We start from the raw sequence: 22,960 nt of genomic DNA on the forward strand, positions 1-22,960 counted from the left end.
CAAGAGAGAGAAATAGCGATGGGAACTTTAGAATGTGGATACTGATTACAAGCAATGTAAAACCTCAAACTCTTGCTTAAGCAGAAGCTAGGCCTCACTGAATGAATGGGCTTCCCAGGTGGCTCAGTGGTAAAGAATCCTCCTGCCAATGCGGGAGATCTGGGTTTGATCCCTGGGTTGGGGAGATCCCCTGGAGAAGGAAATGGCAACCCACTCCAGTATTCTTGCCTGGAGAATCCCATGGACAGAGGAGCCTGGCAGGCTATATGGTCCATGGAGTTACAACGAGTCAAACACAACTGAGCGACTGAGTAACAACTACTCCTTAATAAGTGAGAAAGGGAAATGGGTAGCAGCCAGCCTTTTCCTTGATGAGTCAGGCTTATCTGCTCCCCTATCTGCATAGAAGTGAACGCGTGTACGTGTTGTGTAATACTAAATACCACTCAACCCCAGACACACCAGGCTTCATTTCTGGAAGGCCCCTCTTAATATTGAGGGGTGCTGCTTTGCAGAGATGACACATGACCTTTATGCATCCCCATCTTGGCACCTGCTCAGCCATTCATACAAGAAATACGGATGGAGCTCTTGAGATGGGCCGGGCACTGCACCGGGCATAGAAGATACAGGACTCTGTCAGAGTGAAAGAGAAGTCGCTCAGTCGTGTCCGACTCTGGACTGTAGCCCACCAGGCTCCTCTGTCCATGGGATTTTCCAGGCAAGAATACTGGAGTGGGTTGCCATTCCCTTCTCCAGGGGATCTTCTCAACCCAGGGATTGAACCTGGGTCTCCTGCATTGCAGGCAGACACTTTACCGTCTGAGCCACCAGGGAAGCCTTCGGAGCTGGGCCCAGAAATAGCTTACCTGCCTGCGTGGGGCTGTAATAGATCGAGTCTTGGGCAGAGATGCTGGTCACGGAGGAAACCCCATGGAGGAGAAGCAGTGAGCCCCTGAGCTGTGCCCTGGATGAAGGGTTGAAAGGAGAGAGGAGAACCAGCAAAGCACCCATGGGTGGCCTTTCCAGCTGTGCTGGGAGAAGACGCACGCACGTCCTGCTCTGCCGTCTTGATTTGAAAACTCCGATGGTACACAGAGGCCACCGTGTCCCATCTTACACAGCGACCCCATGTCACCAAAACTGCCTTATTAAAGTGAGAACCTGCTTTGTTTTTCAGGGACCTGAAGCTGGATAACATCCTCTTAGACAAAGATGGACACATCAAAATCGCAGACTTCGGGATGTGCAAGGAGAACATGCTGGGAGACGCCAGGACCAACACCTTCTGCGGGACCCCCGACTACATCGCGCCGGAGGTAGGGAGCGCCCCGGCCCCTCCCCACCTCAGCACGCCCAGGCCAGCGCTGCTGCTTCCGCCTCCCCGGAAAAACCAAAGACTTCAAAGTGCTTTGGTGCAGGAGGTGTGTCTGTTAATCCAAATACTTGACAAACGCACCTGCACACAGGCACTGCTAGTGTCTCCTGGCGGGTGGTACCAGCCCTGACTGCGGCATCTCACCAAGCGTGAAGGACCCAGCAGGTCCCTCCTGTCCTGGCTCCCCCCACCCCAGCCTTAAAATATATTCACCCTGCTCAGAGCAACCGAAAGCAGCCGCTGGAGGAGAGCCAGGTGGACCCTGGACAGGCTCATGGGCATCCACCTACGTTCAGTGGCTTCTTTTGGGATCAGAAACGCCCAAGTTGTGGTTACCAGGCTGTGTCCCGTGTGAGCCTGGAGAGCCCCACATGCTCGTGGAAAATGAGAATACTTCTGTCTTGTCTGTTTTGCCACATGGGAGAGCCTATGAACGCTTAAAAAAGAAACAAGCCATTGCTCGTGTATTCTGAGCCCCTGGAAGTGCAGCGTTTGCTCAGAAGGCATCCTTCAATCCTGCTTTGCCCACTGCCTGCCCTCCCAGTTGTGGATTCCGTGCTAGCTGCCCACCCGGGCAGATAAGAGAGACACCCCCTTGCCACGTGGTCCTTCTAGCACCATACATTTGTCATCGTGGCTTTTCTGTCTTAAATCTCTCTGCGCTATTGGATGATTGCCCTAATACCAGCGGCCGTTTCTTTCTTTTTAAAAAAGCATTTATTTGGCTGCACCGCATCTTCGTTGAAGCATGCAGGATCTTTTTTTTTTTTTTAGTTGCAGCACGTGGGATCTAGTTCCCCAACCAGGGATTGGACCTAGGCGCCCTGCATTGGGAGTGGGGAGTCTCAGCCTCTGGACTACCAAGGAAGTTCCAGGACTGCTGCTTATTCACTTTTTAGACACTTTATTTTGGAACAGTTACAAATTCACAAGAAGTTTCCAAAAATAGTAAAGAAACATCACCCATATCTACCCTTCACCATCTCCCCCACCAGTTCCATCTTCAATCGCTATGGTACAATAGCAAAACCAGGGCAGTGATGTTGGTACAGGTGTATACCGTTGTTTTCTCGTCTTGTCACTCGTGTGGATCAGTGTATTCTTACTCACTTTTATATCCAAGGATGGAGCACAAGGCTTGGCACATTGAGGTGCTAATAGATACCTTTTCAAAGAGTGAATGAAGAATTGTTGAAAAGTGTGTGAGTGCTGCGTGGTTGTTTGATAGACAATGATGGGCCTCTGGTCTCCAGGGCAAAACAAATTTAGCGACAGATCCCTGTCGTTGCCAAAGTAACAGCAGCATCTTCAGTCTGGGAAACAGGAGACTCCGCCCTGCACGTATTTATTTAGTTTTGACTGCACCTTTTTTAAATGTGACCTTGGCCTCTGGTGAGCAGACTATGGCTTTAACTGACCTGTCTACACATGCCTTATGCCACGCCCTATCTTGGGCAGTCCTTCATTTTCAATCTCTTTTCTTTGGCATCTTCCAGAATTTAGCCTCTGAGATTGGCTTCTCTCTGCAACTTCAGTCTCATTCTCTCACCTTCAATCATGCTTGTCTTCATACAGCTCCACTCCTGGTCCTTTTTCCTCCCATACATTCTCCATGACCAGCAGCTGTATGTATGACTGTGATTTCAAATCACTGCAGCCATGCCCAGACTTCTTGTCCAGACCCATACGTCTGTTTTCCTGCTGAGATCTCCAACTAACTGGCACAGGCCATTCAAACATAGCAGGTCCCAAACCTGTTCTCTCTGTTCTTTCTTGACCCTCCCAAATCCAAATGCCAAGACCCTCTAAATTTAGACCTCAGGACTTCACACATCTATTTTCATCCTTCCCCAGTCTTGTGAATTAAGATTCCCCCTCTCCCCCGCACCTTGATTCTTTTTTGATGCTCAGAGTGAATACTTTCGTGAATGAAATACGAGCTTCTCCAGTCCCTCCCCGTCTGGGGCAAAACAAATTCAGCAGCAAATCCCTGTCCAGGACCTCAGCACCTCTGGTTGGACCCTGGTGATGCCTTTTGACCTGGTTTTCTGCTCCAGGACCACCCAACAGCCACTGCATAATTACATTTTCACTTTTAGATCATCCTTCATCAGTTAAAAATGCATCACCAGCTTACGTGTATTTATTATACATTATCACCAGCTAGTCTAGGGGGCTGCCGTCTATGGGGTCGCACAGAGTTGGACATGACTGAAGCGACTTAGCAACAGCAGCAGCAACAGTACAGTGTATGTTCTAAAACATGCAGGAAAAGGAATTGGCTGAACTTAAGATGAAATAGTCTTAAATAACAATGACTATTCGTAGTACATTTTATGCTCTACTGAAATCATGAGGCTCAGTAATTTTTAAAATCTTGGCTTAGTACTTTGTGATAGGCACTCAAAATACTGGTTCAGTTCAGTCGCTCAGTCGTGTCCTACTCTTCGTAACCCCATGGACTGCAGCACACCAGGCTTCCCTGTTCATCACCATCTGCCAGAGCTTGCTCAAACTCATGTCTATCGAGTCGGTGATGCCATCCAAACATCTCATCCTCTGTCGTCCCCTTCTCCTCCTGTCTTCAGTCTTTCCCGTCATCAGGGTCTTTTCCAATGAGTCAGTTCTTCACATCAGGTGTCCAGAGTATTAGAGTTTCAGCTTCAGCATCAGTCCTTCCAATGAACACCCAAGACTGATCTCTTTTAGGATGGACTGGTTGGATCTCCTTGCAGTCCAAGGGACTCTCAAGAGTCTTCTCCAATACTAATACAGTTCAAAAGCATCCATTCTTTGGCACTCAGCTTTCTTTATGGTCCAGCTCTCATATCCGTACATGACTAATGGAAAAACCATAGCTTTGACCAGATGGACCTTTGTCAATAAAGTCATGTCTCTGCTTTTTAATATGCTGTCTAGGTTGGTCATAGCTTTTCTTCCAAGAAGCAAGTGTCTTTTAGTTTCATGGCTGCAGTCACCACCTGCAGTGATTTTGGAACCCAAGAAAATAAAGTCCATCACGCTCCCCATCTATTTGCCATGAAGTGATGGGACCAGATGCCATTTTTTGAATGTTGAGTTTTAAGCCAATTTTTTCACTCTCCTCTTTCACTTTCATCAAGAGACTCTAGTTCTTCTTCACTTTCTGCCATAAGGGTGGTGTCATCTCCATATCTGAGGTTATTGATATTTCTCCCTGCCATCTTGATTCCAGCTGTTCTTCATCCAGTCTGGCATTTTGCATGATATACTCTGCATGTAAATTAAATAAGCGAGGTGACAATATATAGCCTTGATGTACTTCTTTCCCAATTTGGAACCATGTTGTTCCACTGTTCCTGGTTCTAACTGTTGCTTCCTGACCTGCATACAGATTTCTCAGGAGGCAGGTCAGGTGGTCTGGTATTCCCATCTCTTTCAGGATTTTCCACAGTTTATGGTGATCCACACAGTCAAAGGCTTTGGCATAGCCAGTAAAGCAGAAATAGATGTTATTCTGGAACTCTCTTGCTTTTTGGATGATCCAGTGGATGTTGGCAATTTGATCTCTGGTTCCTGTGCCTTTTCTAAAACCAGCTTGAACATCTGGGAGTTCTCGGTTCACATACTGTTGAAGCCTCGCTTGGAGAATTTTAAACACTACTTTGCTACTGTGTAAGATGAGTGCAATTGTGCGGTAGTTTAAACAGTCTTTGGCATTGCCTTTCTTTGGAATTGGAATGAAAACTGACCTTTTCCAGTCCTGTGGCCACTGCTGAATTTTCCAAATTTGCTGGCATAGTGAGTGCAGCACTTTCGCAGCATCATCTTTTAGGATTTGAAATAGCTCAACAGAAACTCCATCACCTCCACTAGCTTTGTTCGTAGTGATGCTTTCTAAGGCCCACTTGACTTCATATTCCAGGATGTCTGGCTCTAGGTGAGTGATCACCCCAGCGTGGTTATCTGGGTTGTAAAGCTCTTTTTTGTACAGTTCTTCTGTGTATTCTTGCCACCTCTTTTTAATGTCTTCTGCTTCTGTTAGGTCCATACCATTTCTGTCCTTTATTGTGCCCATCTTTGCATGAGATGTTCCCTTGGTATCTCTAATTTTCTTGACGAGATCTCTAGTCTTTCCCATTCTGTTGTTTTCCTCTATTTCTTTGCATTGATCCTTTAGGATGACTTTGTTATCTCTCCCTGCTGTTCTTAGGAGCTCTGCATTCAGATGGTTAGTTTCAGTTTCTGGTTTTAGTGGCTCATAGCTAAAATAAAAAAGCCCTCACACAGACACAGTGTAAGCCAGATGCCACAGGGTGTACATAAGGCAAGTTCATGGTTAAGAACAGGGGATATACATCCAGAATTTACAAGTGTTTTTGATACACCTGATTTAGCCAGCTTCCTACCATAACTAATGAGATGATCAGTTTCAGCCTGATGATAAAGTGACAAGGAACTGGGACAAGGAGTAAGGCCCCTGCACTGCCGTCTTTGGCTTTACATCACTTAGCGTGGTCTTCATCCCAAGCCTCTTTGCAGATAACTTTTTAAGGACCTGCCACGTTGTGAAAATGAGCTTAGTTCAAACAGAACCCAGCAATCCCCTTAACCAGGCCTACGACACAGGTGATGCCACACCTTAGGATAGTAAGTCCTCGTAACGGACACACCTCACGACGCGCTGAAAACAGACGCCCCAGCCGGCACACCCCCAGCTCCTCCTGGGACGAGGCTTCCCATTCCCCTCTCGGGAAACCTAGTCCTTGTTCAGGTCTCTAAACGAGGGCACCGATGTCCCTCAGAATTTTTTTAAACTCGCAAAAATACAAATTCTAGTATCTTCATCTACGTCTTGTGGCACCGTCTGGGTGACCCCTGGAGTGCCTTGAACTGAGGGCCACTCCTCCACTGCATCACCAGATTTCCCTTTCTAGTGGGGAAACCTGTCATGCCACGACTTTGAGCATCTTCAGGAGGTCCCTGTTATCGTCTGGTGCAAGCCAAAACCCCGAGCCAAGGTCCTTAATCGTATGTCCTAAGAACTGCAGCTTCACTCCTCTCCCGTGGCCCTGAACCGGGCACTTGGGATCCTGGGTCTGATCGCCCCCACCTCCAGAGTCATCTTTGCCCTGAAGATGCTTCTGGCTTCTTACACTAATCACTTGTTTCCTCCTCTGTGCTTGGCACCCCACTCCAGTACTGTTGCCTGGAAAATCCCATGGACGGAGGAGGCTTGTAGGCTGCAGTCCATGGGTTTGCTACGAGTAGGACACGACCGAGTGACTTCACTTTCACTTTTCACTTTCATGCATTGGAGAAGGAAATGGCAGCCCACTCCAGTGTTCTTGCCTGGAGAATCCCAGGGACAGAGGAGCCTGGTGGGCTGCCATCTATGGGGTCGCACAGAGTCAGACACGACTGAAGTGACTTAGCAGCAGAAGCAGCAACTGTGCTACCGCAGCGCACATGTGATTGATTTGCCAATAAACTGAATTTTGCACCGTTAAGGACCACAGTTTATCCACCTTGATGTCTAGGCTCCTCCCCCACCACTCAAAGCATCTGTCACCTGTTCCCTGAATGTCTGCACTCAGCCCTGCACCTCAAATGCCCGTCTCTGAACCTGTGCTGGATTCCCCCATCCCTGGGCTTCTTTTACACAAGAACACTCCCTAGCTTCCCCCTCTTCTATCAAAACCCTACCCATTTTCCAAAGCTACACACACACGCCATGCATGGGCCTTGGTGAAGTTTTTCCTTCATCTCAGTCACTCTCCCTTAGGGACCCCAAAGATATGGGGGCAGATCCCAAAACACAAGAAATTAAGGCATTCAGTGCAGTGTCAGAAACGATACATGAAAAAGCAGACTGTGCTCCTCCAAACCAGGAAATAGTCCCAGCAATCCATGCCTCCTGGGGTCTTCTCAAAACCTCCTTTGTCTCCTGTCAGTGCTATAAGACCGAGGGTCTGACGTATAATTGGAGGTCTACACTCATTTTGACAAAGAATAGGAAAACAGTAAACTAAGGAGACACCCTACTTTCTAACATCTACCAGCCACTTAGTCAGGAATTTTAATACAGAGAAGGCGCTCCCTGGAGAAGGCAGGAGTCACACTGAGTGGAGGTCACCCGGTTTTCTGAGGACACTTCCTCTGCTGTGAACATCACCCGGTGAGCATGACCTCAAATTACTAGCTCCACAAGGCAGATGGAATTGCAGCTCTCCTTTGCTCTAAGAGAGAAAGAGGGACTCTGACATGAAGTGGTAACATTATGATTACCTGAATTATTTTGAGCAAAGATGGGGAGGACACGGGACAAAAGACAGCATGGCCAAGAGAAGGCATCAGGGTCTGAGATTCAAAAGGGTTTGAATCTCAGTGTTTCTCCACCAGTTTCTTTAAAAATATATACTAGTTTGAGCATGACCAAGTTAGAGCAAAGTTTCAATCCTGGAGACATTATTAATAGAAAAGGAACATTGTATAGTAAGATCCCCAAAGACCAGGGTTCAGAACATAGCTCTTAACTAACCAGGAGACCTTACCGAAGACATGTAACCTCCCAGGGTCTAGTCACTCTCCTTTGTTACACGGGGATAAGAGGACCTGCCCCAGACGTTCTTGGAGTAACACACAAAGTATGGGGAAACGCCCAGGACCCATCACAGATGTTTGCAGATTTTCTGTTCATATCGTGAATAACTGAATTGGCATTGTGCTTCTTTCTCCTAACTTAAGACTGAAACTGTTTATCACCTAGCCCTGGCAGACTGAATTTCCACCTTAACTGTCTCCTGTCCTCCAAATTTCTTTTCGTTAATCCAACACTAATGAAGTTGTGTACCAGGATGTGATGCTCAGAGCGGCTTCTGGTTGCCCTGGGCTCCCCCTTGTGGCATGTCCTGGGAATTGCACCTGAACCAGTCCCCACTTGAGGCAAAGGCCCCTGAACTAAGATTGTGCTGTGTGTGCTCATCTTTATTTTATCATTCTCCCTAGGTCTACTTTTACACTGTTCCTTAAGGTTATTTTTTGAACTTTAAGATTAACTTTGGTGTTCAAATATTAAGGCCAATAGATAGCATTTTTATCCTGGAAGTCAGTGGCAGATTGAAAAATTCTGATTGCAACTTGATCTTTATTTTTTGCAAATATCTATCAGCTTGTTGTCCTAACAAGCTTGTTTTTGTTGTCACAAAATTTGACTCTTCATAACCATGACTGCTTAGGTTTAAGGGGTGGACTTGGTCAACCTCCTTGGCTGCTTGCTGCTAAGTCACTTCAGTCATGTCTGACTCTGTGCGACCCCATAGACGGCAGCCCACCAGGCTCCCCTGTCCCTGGGATTCTCCAGGCAAGAACACTGGACTGGGTTGCCATTTCCTTCTCCAATGCATGGAAGTGAAAAGTGAAAGTGAAGTTGCTCAGTCGTGTCTGACCCTCAGCGACCCCAAGGACTGCAGCCTTCCAGGCTCCTCCATCCATGGGATTTTCCAGGCAAGAGTACTGGAGTGGGGTGCCATCGCCTTCTCCACCTTGGCTGCTTGGTTAGCTACAAAAACTTTATGTAAAGATTCAGGACCATTTTCTTAGGTTGCTTAGTCATTCACTCATGTTCAACTCTTTGCAAATCTTTGGACTGTAGCCCACCAGGCTCCTCTGTCCATGGGATTCTCCCGGTAAGAATACTGGAGTGGGTTGCTATTTCCTCCTCCAGGGGATCTTCCCAACTCAAGGACTGAACTCGTGTCTCCTGTGTCTCCTGCGTTACAGGCAGGTTCTTTACCCAACAAGCAACCAGGGAAGTCCCAGCACTTAACAGAAAGTCCATAAAACGTGTGGGTTTGGTTTGGAGGCACTGAAGGGCATAGATACACACCAGCTCTCCTGGGCTGAATCTGTCACCCACAGGCTCCCGTCTCAGATGGGCAGATGAGGGGTGATGGTACAATTTAGCTGTTTCGCTTAGGTGGGGGGAAAAAGAGGTTGATCTCAAAAATATTTGCTTAGTTTGGGCACTGCCCACTCATTTCCACCTGATCATTAACTTCTCAAAAGATCGTTTTCAGTGTCATCTTTGTAAAACCGCGCTCTGTCCCCATGAGTTACATCCTGTGTGGCCTTGAGAAGTCCATGCGAGGTTTTCGAGTCCACCTCATTTTTATTCTCTGTGTCTTTGCCTCCTGGTCACACAGATCCTCCTGGGTCAGAAGTACAACCACTCTGTGGACTGGTGGTCCTTCGGTGTCCTCCTCTACGAGATGCTAGTAGGCCAGTCCCCTTTCCACGGGCAGGATGAAGAGGAGCTTTTCCACTCCATCCGCATGGACAATCCCTTTTACCCGCGATGGCTCGAGAAGGAGGCGAAGGACCTTTTAGTGAAGGTAAGAAGTGAAGTCAAGGAGACTTTTGTAAGATTAGCACTAGGTATTCTGATCGTAAGATGTTATGGAAAGACTGGAACAAAGTTTTTGACCAACCCAGTACGTAGTAAACAACAATTGTCCTGAGCCAGCCTTAAAGGGGATGCTTGCCGTCTGTTTTAGCTGAGGCACCAGTAGGATGAACATGAGCTATCAAAATGAGTCACATGCATAATTTACAAAAGAAATCTCCAGCAACAGTCCCTATACAGTCTATTCTGTCCACCTGAAGCCATAAAATTCCTAGAAGAAAATAGACTTCATCAACATCAGTCCTAGCAATGTTTTGGGGGATCTGGCTCTATAAGCAAGGGAAACAAAAGCAAAAAAATAATATGCGACGACATCAAACTAAAAAGCTTCTTCTGCACAGCAAACGAAATCATCAAAATGAAAACTTTGAATGGGAGAAGATACTTGCAAATCATATGTCTAATAAGGGATTAATATCCAAAATACATAAAGAAATCATACAACTCAACAACAAACAACCCCATTTTTAAATGAGCAGAGGAGGATCTGAATCAACAGTTTTCTCAAAGACATACAGGGGGCTAGTATGTACATGAAAAGACGCTTAACATCACTCACCAGGGAGAACGCAAGTCACAAATACAATGAGCTGTCATCTCGTACCTGTCCGAGTGGCTGTTATCAAGAGGGCAAGAAGTAAGTACTGATGGGGATATGGAGAAAAGGGAACCTCATACACTGTTGTTGGGAACGTCAATCGATAGGTACACTATGGAAAACTGTATGGGGGTTCATCAAGAAGTTAGGAACAGAACGGCCATGCACTCATATGTCTTCCACTTTGGTTATTCATTCAAATGACATAGAAACACTAATTGGGAAATACATATGCACCTCTGTGTTCACTGCAGCATTGTTTACAATAGCCAAGATGTGGAAACAACCTAAATGTTTATCCATGGATGAACAGGGGAAGCTATGATGTGTGTGAGATGTGCATAATGGAATATTACTCAGCCGTGAAGATGAAATATTGCCATTTACAACACCATGGATGGATCTAGGGGGTTGTTCTAGCTAGTGAAATAAGTCAGACAGAGAAAGACAGGTACCATGTGCTTTCACTCATGTGAAATCTAAGAAAACACACAAAACAAGCACAATGAAATAAAAACAAACTCATGGATACAAAGAACAGATTCATGATTACCAGTGGAGAAGAGGGTTAGGGGATTGGGCAAAAACAGATGAAGGGGGGTCAACTCTATGGTGATGGGTGATAATTAGATCTCAGTGGTGATCGCTCTGTAATGTGTACAGATGTCGAATTATAACGCTGATCCTGAAACGTAGTTAAAAATCTTCCCCTTACCCTGGATGAAGATGTGGATAAGATGTGTGGCTTTCTGCTCATTCTTAGATAAAAGAAAAAGTTCTTGTCACTCCTAAGTTAGAAAACAGTGTCTCTGCTGAGAAATTAAAGCTGTCCTGGCCAAGATATAAGTCACTACATCAGTCCTAACTTGAAAGCAAAGACTTCCAGCTCCCTTTCCTCTGGCCAAGTTCACGGCTGGCAGCTGCTCGCTTCTGGAGAAGAGAGAGTGGTCATAGACTGCCAACTGTGTGTGCGTTACCTTCGTCTCCAACTCTTGGGTTTCTGCTTCAGACCGAACACAGCAAGAGGACAGAGAGATTATGAAGAGAAAGAACTGCTCTTGGATGACTGAGGGCCTCCTGCTCTTTGAATCTGATGAGTTTTAAAGCTGAGACTTTGGAAGTTCCCTGGTGGACCAGTTAGGACTCGGTGCGTTCACAATGCAGAGAGCCCAGGTTCAATCCCTGGTCAGGGAACTAAGATCCCACAAGCCACATGACATGACCAAAAAAATAAAGCCAAGGCTTTGTATGGGATTCTACCAGGTGTCTTGGAAATGCCTGTAATTGGAGACAATTTGCAATGAAGCCCTTGAGATTCAGGCTGTTGAATTCATCCCTCAACCCAACTTCTGTATGAAACCTTCAGCCAGCAACACTCCATGTGGGTGAGACTCCTGCTGAGCAGAGTCCACGGGCTGTCCAAATGGACGCAGGCCAGCCCTCCTGCCACGTTCCTGACCCGTGTCCATAGGAAGACATTGATGTATTTTTCACCCAGAACCCTTGATACTGCAGGCTCTTATCATCTTAGCAGCGATCTCCAGAATTTACTATCAAAGCAGGAGTCAGACCTCACCCGCGATAGACCAGACTTAAGCCTTGGCAGGCTTCCCTGGTGGCTCAGCAGCAAAGAATCCGCCTGCCAATGCAGGAGACACAAGTTCGAGTCCTGGTCTGGAGGATTCCACATACCGTGGAGCAGCTGAGCTCATGCAGCACAGCTCCTGAGCCTGTGAGCCCATGGCCGCAACAAGAGAAGCCACCACAGCACAGCCAGAGAGCACCCGCACTCACTGTCGCCAGAGAAAAGCCTGCACAGTGAAGACCCAGCACAGCCAAAAATAAACAAAAATAAGAAAGGAAATTACTTAAGAAAAAAAAAAAAAGAACCAGAACCCAGTGCTACAGACCCCAAGAATCACTAACCATGAACCAGGAGCGCCCAGGGAGTCAGTCCATTACAGAGACACGCGATGTACTGGAAAGCCATCACTACAGAATTAAACTTTAAGTTCTCGTCTTTTGAAGATGCAAAATACCATTACAGGGTGATTGTAGTAAGTTGTAAAAAATAAAAAAGAAACTCATGCTCATACAACATGCTAATTACATATCATGATAAGCACCTACATTTACTGAGCTGTTCCAGCAACTATGTGGATCAAAAAGACCCACGAGTATTAACCAAGAGCCAGCAGATCTAAAAAGAACTGCAAATACAGGTGTTTTGAACAAAACAGGGTTTTGATTTCTGACAACTCGTATCAGCTAGCTAAAATAAAAAGTCATTTAGGAAAATAATTTTTAGCTCTGCTCTTCTTATAATGAAAAGGGGACGAGAATAGGATCTTTCAACATCAGATGTTATCAGTGGTTTTAAATCCAAACTTAGAAGATTATCTGGCCTATCTTTTTTTCCACCAGTCTCCTTTTTTCTCATGAAGAACTGCTCAGAATTAAATTTAAACTGAGCAATACACTTCAGCCTCTCATCCGACTGTCAGCTTGTTTAGGGTGTTTCATACGTAGAGGCGGCTGTGGAGTTCTCCCTGAGGAATCAAGGTCTTGAATCTGAAGTGCTGACAAAGCCCCCAGAGGAGCCCCAGCCCAAGGTTGATGGTATTTAAAAATCTGAACCAGTACACCCTCAGCTTGCACTTTCTGATGGATCCAAACAGGCAGTAAACTTAGAAAACTCCCCAAATGACCAATTAAGTTCACTTTTAATGACTGAACAACACATCTATAAAATGAAAGCTAATTTCAAAATTAACCAATTAAAAAAAAGATGACAACAGTAAAAATTAGTTACAAGGATTGGAATGTAAACAATTTTGCTTTTCCATAATGGCAGCTTCAGGCACTATGACAGTTGTTACATTTATTTTACACCCTGGCTCTTGGAAGGACTTAATTGAGGTATGTTAGTTGGTTCCAGCTGCTGAAACAAAACACCGTAGACTGGGCGAATTAAACAACAGAAATTTACTTACTTACATTTCTGAAGGCTTGGGAATCCAAGGTCTGGGCCTGACAGGGTGGGTTTCTGGTGAGAACCCTCCTGCTGGCAGGCACTGTGTTCTTGCAATGACAACTCTGAGACCTCCTCTTATAAGGACTCAGCTCCACCGTCATGACCTCATTAACCTTAAGCATCTCCTTACTCCCAGTTAACTCACACTAGGGGCTAGGGATTCAATACACGGATTTTGAAGGGACACGGTTCAATCCACAGCATGAAGGCTGCCCTCCAAAGGCCTAGACTGTAAGAACTCACTAGAAAAAGAAAGCGAAGAAAAGGCTTGGAAGGTCTGAAGCTGACCTTGCAGCTACCTTTTCCATAAAGCTGAACACCTGTGCCTCCAAACCCAGCTCCTCCCAGCTCAGCAGAGGAGACGGCCCGGCAAGGACGCAGTGAGGGTGTAACCCTGACCAGGTGGAGATGACGGGAGTAAGTCCACAGAAAGACACTGGGGGCGGGGTGGTTTCCAAGGAGAGGAAGCCTGAGGAGGAGGAAAGGATTGCTTCCTGTTGGAGGAGAAAAGATGCGGTGAAAAGTGCAAGATGGAAACTAATTTTATCAGCTCAGCTCCCAGAACCTGGGAGAGCAAGGGCATAGGCCTTTTACTTTCTAATGCCAAGTTTCCATCTTTTAATTACTCAGCAATTAAAAGGACAGAACTATTGAGTCACCAGGGAACCAAAGGACATTAAAGTGCAAAGAAGAAAAAGTCAGTCTCTATAGGTCACGTACTGTGTGAGCCCACATCTGTAACATTCTTGAAAGGACAACATTGTGAGTTGTAAATCAGATTAGTGGCTCCCAGGGGTTAGGGGTCGTGGCGGCAGGGGAGTGACCATCAAGGGGAACCCCACGGGAGATCTTTGTGGTGACATGACAGTCCTGGGTCCTGTTTGTCTTCCTGGCCACCCAGACCTCCACATGTGATACACAGGACGAGGCGCATACACCGTGTGCGTGTCGGCCTCCTGTGCTGTCGTCATATTACGATGGACGCGCTAGGGGAGACCAGGCGAAAGGTGCGCAGGACCCCCTCTACTCTCTTCGCAACTTCCTGTGAATCTACATGTATGATCTGAATGTCTGCGTGCTCCCAGAACCTCGCATGTTTAAGTCCTCGAACTCACAACGTGATGTTATAGGTGGTGAGGCCTTTGAGGGGCAATTAGGTTTAGATAGGGTCATGAGGGTGGGGTCCTCAAGGTGCGATTAGTGTCCTTACAAAAAGAGGGAGAGAAAAGAGATCGCTCCCTCCAAACACGTGCGCCAAGAAAAGGCCTCGTGAGCCCATGGCAAGAAGACGGCCGCCTCCGGGCCAGGACGAGAGGTCTTACCAGAAACTGACCATGTCAGCACCTTGATCCTGGACTTCCCACCCTCAGAACCACGAGAAACAAACGTCTGCTATTTAAGCCTCCCAGTCTGGGGCATTTTGTTACAGCAGACTGAGACCCTATAATTATTTCAAAATAAAAAGTTTAAGAACAAAACTAAATCCAAAGCTAAATTCTAGCAAATACCCTCCTCCGCTTTTAAAAAAAGTCACCTGCAGAGTTTCAGTGGCAGGGAAAAGATTTGCTGTGAATGTAGAAAGTGAATTTTTTTGGTGAATAGAGCAGAAACAAAGACAATTAAGGATAAAGAAGGGGAAGAAAAAGAACCAGTTGTTGAAAGAGGTTTTAAATCCACGTGGAGGAATCTGTGCTTATTCTTTCTCCTGTGAGTAAGTAAAATGTCCATGTCCTTGCTCCGCGGGAAGATCTCCCAGGTTCTAGGAGCTGGTCTGATAAAAATTTTGCAATGTGCTAATTGTAAGACTGGCCTCTAGTTTCATCTCTGCGTCTCTTTTGCTCTATAATTTTAATCCAACAGCCCTCACATCCTTGAGCTCCCTTTTCTGTAAAAATCAAAGGTATACTAATGAATCATTTTGAGAGAAACTCCCTCTAGGGAGTTATACCTAATGTTGTGAGACCCAGAAGTAATGGATCCTCTGAAAAAGTTGGACAGAGTACTCACTGGCATCTGTAGCGGCAGTGGTGTCTGCTCCGGGCTGCATCCTCTTTAGTCCTGCAAGGGCGTGGGTGCGTGTAGTGCACTGAACAAATGCACGTCAGGAGAGGCTGTGCCCCAGCAAGAATTACAGCTGGAAAAGGGGGCCATGGACAAAACGAAAGACAGACCAGTGAGTGAGAGGAAATGTTTGCAGACGGGATGATCAATAGGGATTAATAGCCAGCATATGTAAACAACTCACACAAGTCAACATCAAAAGAAAAACAACCCAATTTAAAAATGGGCAGAATTTATCTCTGGGCTTTCTATTTTGTTCCATTGATCTGTATTCCTGTCTTTGTGCCAGTACCATATTACTCAGCCATTAAAAAGAATACATTTGAATCAGTTCTAATGAGGTGGATGAAACTGGAGCCTATTATACAGAGTGAAGTAAGCCAGAAAGAAAAACACCAATATAGTATATTAATGCATATATGTGGAATTTAGAAAGATGGTAACGATAACCCTGAATGTGAGACAGCAAAAGAGACACAGATGTATAGAACAGTCTTTTGGACTCTGTGGGAGAGGGAGAGGGTGGGATGATTTGGGAGAATGGCATTGAAACATGTATAATATCATATGTGAAATGAATCACCAGTCCAGGTTCGATGCAGGATACAGGACACTCAGGGCTGGTGCACTGGGATGACCCAGAGGGATGGTATGGGGAGGGAGGTGGGAGGGGGGTTCAGGAGGGGAACACATGTATACAGTGGCGGATTCATGTTGATGTATGGCAAAACCAATACAATATTATAAAGTAATTAGCCTCCAATTAAAATAAATTTATATTTTAAAAAAGAAAAAAATAAAAAATAACAAAACAAAAATGGGCAGAAGACCTTTTCCAAAGAAGAAATGAGGATGGTCAAGAGGCACATGAAAAGATGCTCGACATCACTAATCATCAAGGAAACACAAATCAACCACAGTGAGATGTCACCTCACACCTGTCAGAATGTCTATTGCAAAAAGACAACAAATAAGAAACGTTGGCAAGGAAGTAGAGAAGAGGAAATTCTCCTACATTGTTGGAGGGAACGTAAATTGGTGCAGCCATTATGGAAAACAGCATGGAGGTTCCTCAACAAACTAAAAATATTTATAATAACAAAGACATGGGAGCAACACCTGAGACTTCATCAATGACAAATGAGTCAAGAAGATTTTTATATATGTATATATATGTATGTGTATATATATATATATGCACATATGTACACACACACATACACATCCGATATAATACTGTTTAGCCATACGGAAGAATGAAATTTTGTCATTTGCAACAACATGAATGGACTCAGAGGGCATTATGCTAAGTGAAAATAAGTCAGACCTTGTCACAAGAGTTGGACAGGTCTGAGCAACTAACACTTTCACAGAAAAGTAAATACTATATCACTTATATGTGGAATCTTAAAAGTACAGCAAACTAGTGAATATAGCAAAAAAGCAGCAGACCCACCGATACAGAGAGCTGGTGGCTGCCAGCGGGGAGGAGGGTGGGGTGGCACAGGGGTGGGAGGGGAGGCGCAAACTCTTAGGTGCCAGATGGGCTAGAAGGATATATTATACAACGTGGGGAATACAGCCAATGTTTTGTAATAACTAAATGAAAAGTAAGCTTTAAAAGTTGTGTGAAATGTCTTCTTTAAGGTTTAAGGAATTACCGCTGGAACATGGCTGTCCAGTTGACGGTGGTCAGAGACACTCCCCTTTCTTACTCATTTATTTATCCAGGATGTCCTGTCCGTTTGTCTGGAAAATGATGAAACACTAATGACCCCAGACAGAAATACCTCTCCCTTTAGTAGAAAGAGCCGTCTGAGGAGGGGCTGAGGTTGGAGGGGAGATTCCAGGGGCAGATGCCAAGCCTGGGGGTCAGGGGAGGGGGCCGCCCACACTGCTTTCTTGCCCAGACAGTCGAATACGTTTAAACAAACTCCAGCTGCGTCCTGGCCATTTATGAAAGAGATGTGCTTTTTCCTACAAATGTAAACCACGCTTGTGACAGCTTTTATGGACGAAATCAAATCTTTCTCTGTAAACATTTATTCCTTTGGTGCAGCCTCCCCTGTGGCAGAGATGATGACTTCCCACGAGGTCAACGGGCATCTTCAGGACCAGGGTAGGGAGGATCAGCTGCAGGGCAGAGAAGATGATAATTTACTCTGTGCAAAACTAGAAAGGATTTGGAGTCCTGAAGCTGGAGATCATATTACCTTCTCATTATACCTTTTATCTTCTAAATTTTTTTTTTTTTTTTTTTACCTTTCACAGATATATCTGTTAGGCTCATAAAACTCTTTCTCATGATCCTCTTGGAACAAACGCCCCATGTTACTGGGGGAATGAACAGAAAACTAGTGTGTGCACACTTGGCCTCAGGCAGCTGTTACACTGCTAATCTGATTCCCTGAAGCATTTAATTATAACAACACGAGGCTAAGCTTTTCCTTAGAGCATGACTGTGAGTCTAAGAAAGCTTTGTCAGAAATCAAACTCAGTTGATGGCAGTCAACCAAGCAAGAAACACGCCGGTCACTTACCCTCTGCTGGTGTGTTTTGCAGACCAGGAATTAGCACACACCTGCATGTGTGCGTGTGTGTGTGTGTGTGTTGTTATTGTAACCCACAAAACAGTCCTGTAAGGAGGATTCACTCACCTTACTGATGACCCAACTCAGAGCTTCTGTAACTTGCTGGCGGCCTCATGAATAACACAGGGCAAAGCTGATTTCGATCGAGGTCTAGATAATTCAAAAAATAGCATTTCTAGAGCAAAGCTCAGACTCTGGAATATTCAGTAGACCGGTTGCCACTAGTTTGACTGGAGTCGATAGTTTAAGACAGTTGTAGAAAAAGAAGGCTCTGAAATCAGGTGGCAAGAGCCAAACCCCTCTCCTAGTGGAGTCAAGCCATGCGGACTGGGCTCCCTGCATCTGAGGAGCCTAGTTCATCCCATGAGAAGTAACTGCTCCCCTTCTGCTCCCTTTCAGCTCTTCGTAAGAGAGCCTGAGAAGCGGCTGGGGGTGAGGGGAGACATCCGTCAGCACCCCTTGTTTCGGGAGATCAATTGGGAAGAGCTGGAAAGGAAGGAGATCGACCCGCCATTCAGGCCTAAAGTGGTAAGGGGCCCCCGGGACCCTGAGGTCCTGCCAGTACCATCCTCACGTCACACCCAGGCTGCATGGACCCTGGCTTCTCACCCACCCTCTGGGGTGCTGTTCTTGGAAGAAAATCTTCTTTAACCATAAGCAGGCTATGGGGCTGGGGAGGGGGATGTAACTCATTTACTGTGTCAAATGTAGCTGCATGAAGAATGGATCACTGAGTATACAGGCCTTACACCGAATGTGTGTGTGGACAGGTAACCCTGAGATGCGAGCTGTGCATGGATGCATTCAAGCTTTCAGGGTCAAGTCTGTGTGACCCACACCTGAGCGTAAACCCTGCCTCCTTTAACAGGAATTTTGGAGCCATGTGTTCTGTGATATTTGTGAAATTTTCCCTGACATATATCATCTGGTCATGTAACTACAGACCCTGATGGTAACTGGTAGATGTTTTTCAAGACAGGTCTCTAAATTCCCACTGGCAAGAGTCACCAACCTCCCTGAGCAAGGGCAGAACTTCCTGGGTCACTGTAAAATGAGGCAAAGTTGAGATAAAAAAATGTTCTGAAGGTAGATGGTAGTCATGGTGACGGAGCATATGAATGCACCTGAACACTTAAAAAGGGTTAGGATGGTCACTTTCATGTTATGTACATTTTACCACAATTAAAAAAAATTTTTTTTATCATGGTAAAAGTCACATAATACAACACATACTATTTTAACATTTCACTGTTCAGTAGCACTAAGGACATTCACAAGGTTGTGGAACGCTCACCATCATCCACCCGCCTGAGTTTTCCACCTTCCTCAACTGAAACTCTGTCGCTGTTAAACACAAACTCCCCAGTAGTACATGTATACAATGGAATATTACTCAGCCATAAAAAGGAGCGAAATTGTGTCATTTGCGGAGACATGGATGGAACTAGAGACTGTCATACAGAGTGAAGCCAGAAAAACATTGTATATTAACACAAATATGTGGAATTTATAACAATGTACAGATGAACCTCTTTACAAGCAGAAACACAGGCCCATGTATTTGTAGAGAGCAAACATATAGATTCCAAGGGGGTGGGGAGAGTGGGGTAGACTGGGAGATTGGGATCCATATATATATCACAACTTTTTTTTTTTAAGAGTAAAGCAAAGTGGTGGGCTTTTTAGGAGTAAAGCAAAGTGCCAGCTCTACCCCATTCCTGGTGATTCTGAGAATGAGATAGCAGCGACCTGGGTGAATATGAACCGTCTTTGCACCAGGTGGCACAGGCTTGTGGATTTCAAAGCAGTGCATTCACTCTAGAAAACGTCTTCCGTTGTTACCTGTGGTGGTGGATGGCCAGTCAGGGCAGTGTGTCCCCAGGCCAGGAAGCGTTAGTTATTCTCAACATTTTCCTAAGCTCTGGGGATGTTCTGAGGGTCCTACAGGGCTGGCCCATAGCAGTCTTCTTATTTGTAACAGCACCATTTCTAATACACAGGTTAATAATTTAGAGAGTAATTTCTGCCTTGTTCCAGCTCATCGGGGCAATGTCGTTTGTCTCGACTTCCATGAGAGACTATGATGGACTTGATATTTTCTGCACAAATAAATTGGACCTTTGATCTACTCTTTCCTTGTGGGATGATTCCAAATTCCTCCCATAGGAAGGCATTTCCCTGACCTGCAGTCTAAGCAGCTTTCTGTAGGCAAAGACCAAAGAACCGTTGGCCTCAGCAGCTCTGGAGGCCCCTTAAGGGTGGGAAGGGCTGACTCTTAGTCATGCTCGTATGAGGGTGACATTGCATAATGGTTGCTTTTAATCTTAGAAAGTGGAAGTGTACACCATACTGAACCGTATTTGTGAATAGGTCTGTTTTTGGTCATGGGCACCAATAGATCGGGTGGCATGAAGGGAGGTCACCCTAATCTGTCTTGTCTATGGAAGACAGCCCAAGATGTTTAATAATAACATTAGCATGGGATTCTTTTCCCATTCAGGCCATTAAAGAGTAGAGTTCCCTGTGCTATACACAGTAGGTCCTTATGAGGAATCTAAAAAAAGAGTAGTATTTTATGTATTTATGTATATATATATATATATAACTGATTCACTTTGCTGTACACTTGAAACTAACACATTGTAAATCAGTTATCCAGCAATAAAATTTTTAATAAAAAATTAAATAAAATGACTTAAAAAAAATAAGATGCCTGTGGGTAAGGGGAATGAACAGTAGTGAAGGATGTTGACAGAACAGGAATATATACTCTGCAAAACTCCTCCCCTCCTCCACTCCCAACCCCCACCCCTACCTCCCACTACTCCTCCACCCAGGGTCACCTGTAAGTTAAAAGATCAGAGGTCAGATTGGGGCTGACCATTTTCCCAAAGGTTGCCAATCCTGCTTCACGTACACTTATTTGAATGTGCAAGTCATAGAATCCCTCTATATGTATTTATTATGCTGTTGATAACACTGATGATCCGGGGTCTGAGAGATGGTCAATAAAACTCCCGTATGATCATCTGTAAGTGTTACTTTATTTGCAGATGTCACCTTTTTCATTTGCAGATTATAGCCTTGATGGTGAAAACAAAGATAATGAGTTCAGTGGCTGATCATCTTCTCTTTTTCTCCCCACCACTTAAACTCTGATCCAGAAATCACCATATGACTGCAGCAATTTCGACAAGGAATTCCTGAATGAGAAGCCCCGGCTGTCCTTCGCAGACAGGGCGCTGATCAACAGCATGGACCAGAACATGTTCCGGAACTTTTCCTTCATGAACCCAGGGATGGAGAAACTGATATCCTGACCTCGCCTCTCCAGAGGATTTGTCCTCTTCCCTCCGTGAACTGGTTCAAGCGGACACTCCTTGGGTTCCTTTTCAACTTGGAAAAGAAAAGAAACACTCAACCATAGAGGCTGAGCCCCTTGGAGCTCCTCAGCAGCTTTGTCTGTAGCAGAAACTAGCTCTGCTTCACTGATGACCATGGCCAGTCTTGAAGTTAGTTCCTTACTCACTGTAGCTATTTACTTGAAGATGGGTCTCCATGCTGTGAAAGATCTGAAAACTGAACTCTGCTCTGAGTTATGACTCTTCACATGGGCACCAACTACTGGTCCATGACCTATGTGTTGACTCAAGGAGCATAGTCTGAACCTCTCAAGACCGAAGACAGCACATTGCCTGGTGTAGCACTGGATTCCATTCAGCCACAGACAAGTCACCACTAACCCATTTCATTCTGTTCATACCTGTGCAAGTGTAAGGGGGAAGGGGTGGGGGAAGCCCTGACTAGGTTCTTACAGGAACTCTTCATAATAAACATAGCTTATAACTTGAGATTTACAAATCCACTCATTCTGATTAGCAAGGAAATTCATGGGAGAAAGGAAGATGGGGAGTGTTGGTGTCATTGATATGGAAGGTTGACTCGACCCCTACTCTTGTTATCTTGTCAACGTAGAAATTAGAATCCAATGAAGATTTAGTCATAGCATCGTTTTACTCCTGCCAATAAAACTTTTCCACCCATCCATTCTCAGTTGATTTCAGTATCAGTGGCAGTTTCTCATTATCATCCTCACATTAGAACAGGAGAAAAAAAAATGAAATGTGTAATTCTTCTAGGGAAAAGAAATCCCATTCCTTTCTGATACTGTTACGGATGTTTTGATGACTCATAAGTCTCTTGAGAAAGACATCTTTCAGGATAAACACCCATGCATGCTATTCACAATGATCTTATTTAATAAGAATTCTAACTATTCATGTTTAAAGTATCTGTGCTGTTTGTATATTTTGATAAAATGTTGTGACTTCATGACAAAGAGTGGATACATAAAAATGGAATAAAAGAGAAAGATGCCTCTTCATAGTTTAATTCCCTACTCATCCCCCTTACCCCCAACTTGGTTCTGTTTAGGTTATCATCAAAATATAGCTAGCATTGAGGTGATGTTTTAAATTTTGAGAATCATTCAAAATCCTCAACCAGGAGAGAGGCTCAGATAACCCTGAAGTTATTGGTGTTATATTTCTCTTTCTCTTTCCTACAAGATTTCTTTTTCCACTCACTTTCCAACATACTTTATTCCAAATTCCCTACAGTCTTCCCGGGACCTGTGGGATCAGGTCTTTAGTTTCCCACTCTCAGCTTTGCTCCAGTGACTTGTCATCGTGGTCTCCCCGTCACGCCGGACGCAGTTGTACCTCAGGGCCTTTGCACTTCCTGTTCTCAGCACCTGGGATGCTCTTCCCTCCAGTAAGATTCTTTGAAGGAATGATCTCCAACCCCCGAATTCAGCTCTGCCTCCTAACCTCTCTCCTGACTCTGCTTCCTCCAA

The 22,960-nt window shown here is 45.1% G+C and overlaps 1 protein-coding gene across 2 annotated transcripts in view; it reads left to right on the forward strand.

The window, feature by feature from the left end:
• The window catches only part of PRKCQ (protein kinase C theta), a 155,281-nt gene extending 132,794 nt beyond the window's left edge, over nt 1-22,487 (forward strand). For both annotated transcript variants that reach the window (XM_070380911.1, XM_070380912.1), the window contains exons 15-18: nt 1,181-1,319; nt 9,562-9,750; nt 18,505-18,633; nt 21,270-22,487. In XM_070380911.1, the coding sequence (XP_070237012.1) occupies nt 1,181-1,319; nt 9,562-9,750; nt 18,505-18,633; nt 21,270-21,425 (613 nt within the window). In that variant the 3' untranslated portion in view covers nt 21,426-22,487. The remainder of the gene's footprint in view (nt 1-1,180; nt 1,320-9,561; nt 9,751-18,504; nt 18,634-21,269) is intronic.
• The last annotated feature ends 473 nt before the right edge of the window (nt 22,488-22,960 follow it).

Source organism: Bos mutus, chromosome 13 (genome assembly GCF_027580195.1).
Source record: "Bos mutus isolate GX-2022 chromosome 13, NWIPB_WYAK_1.1, whole genome shotgun sequence".
Classification (NCBI taxonomy): Eukaryota; Metazoa; Chordata; class Mammalia; order Artiodactyla; family Bovidae; genus Bos; species Bos mutus.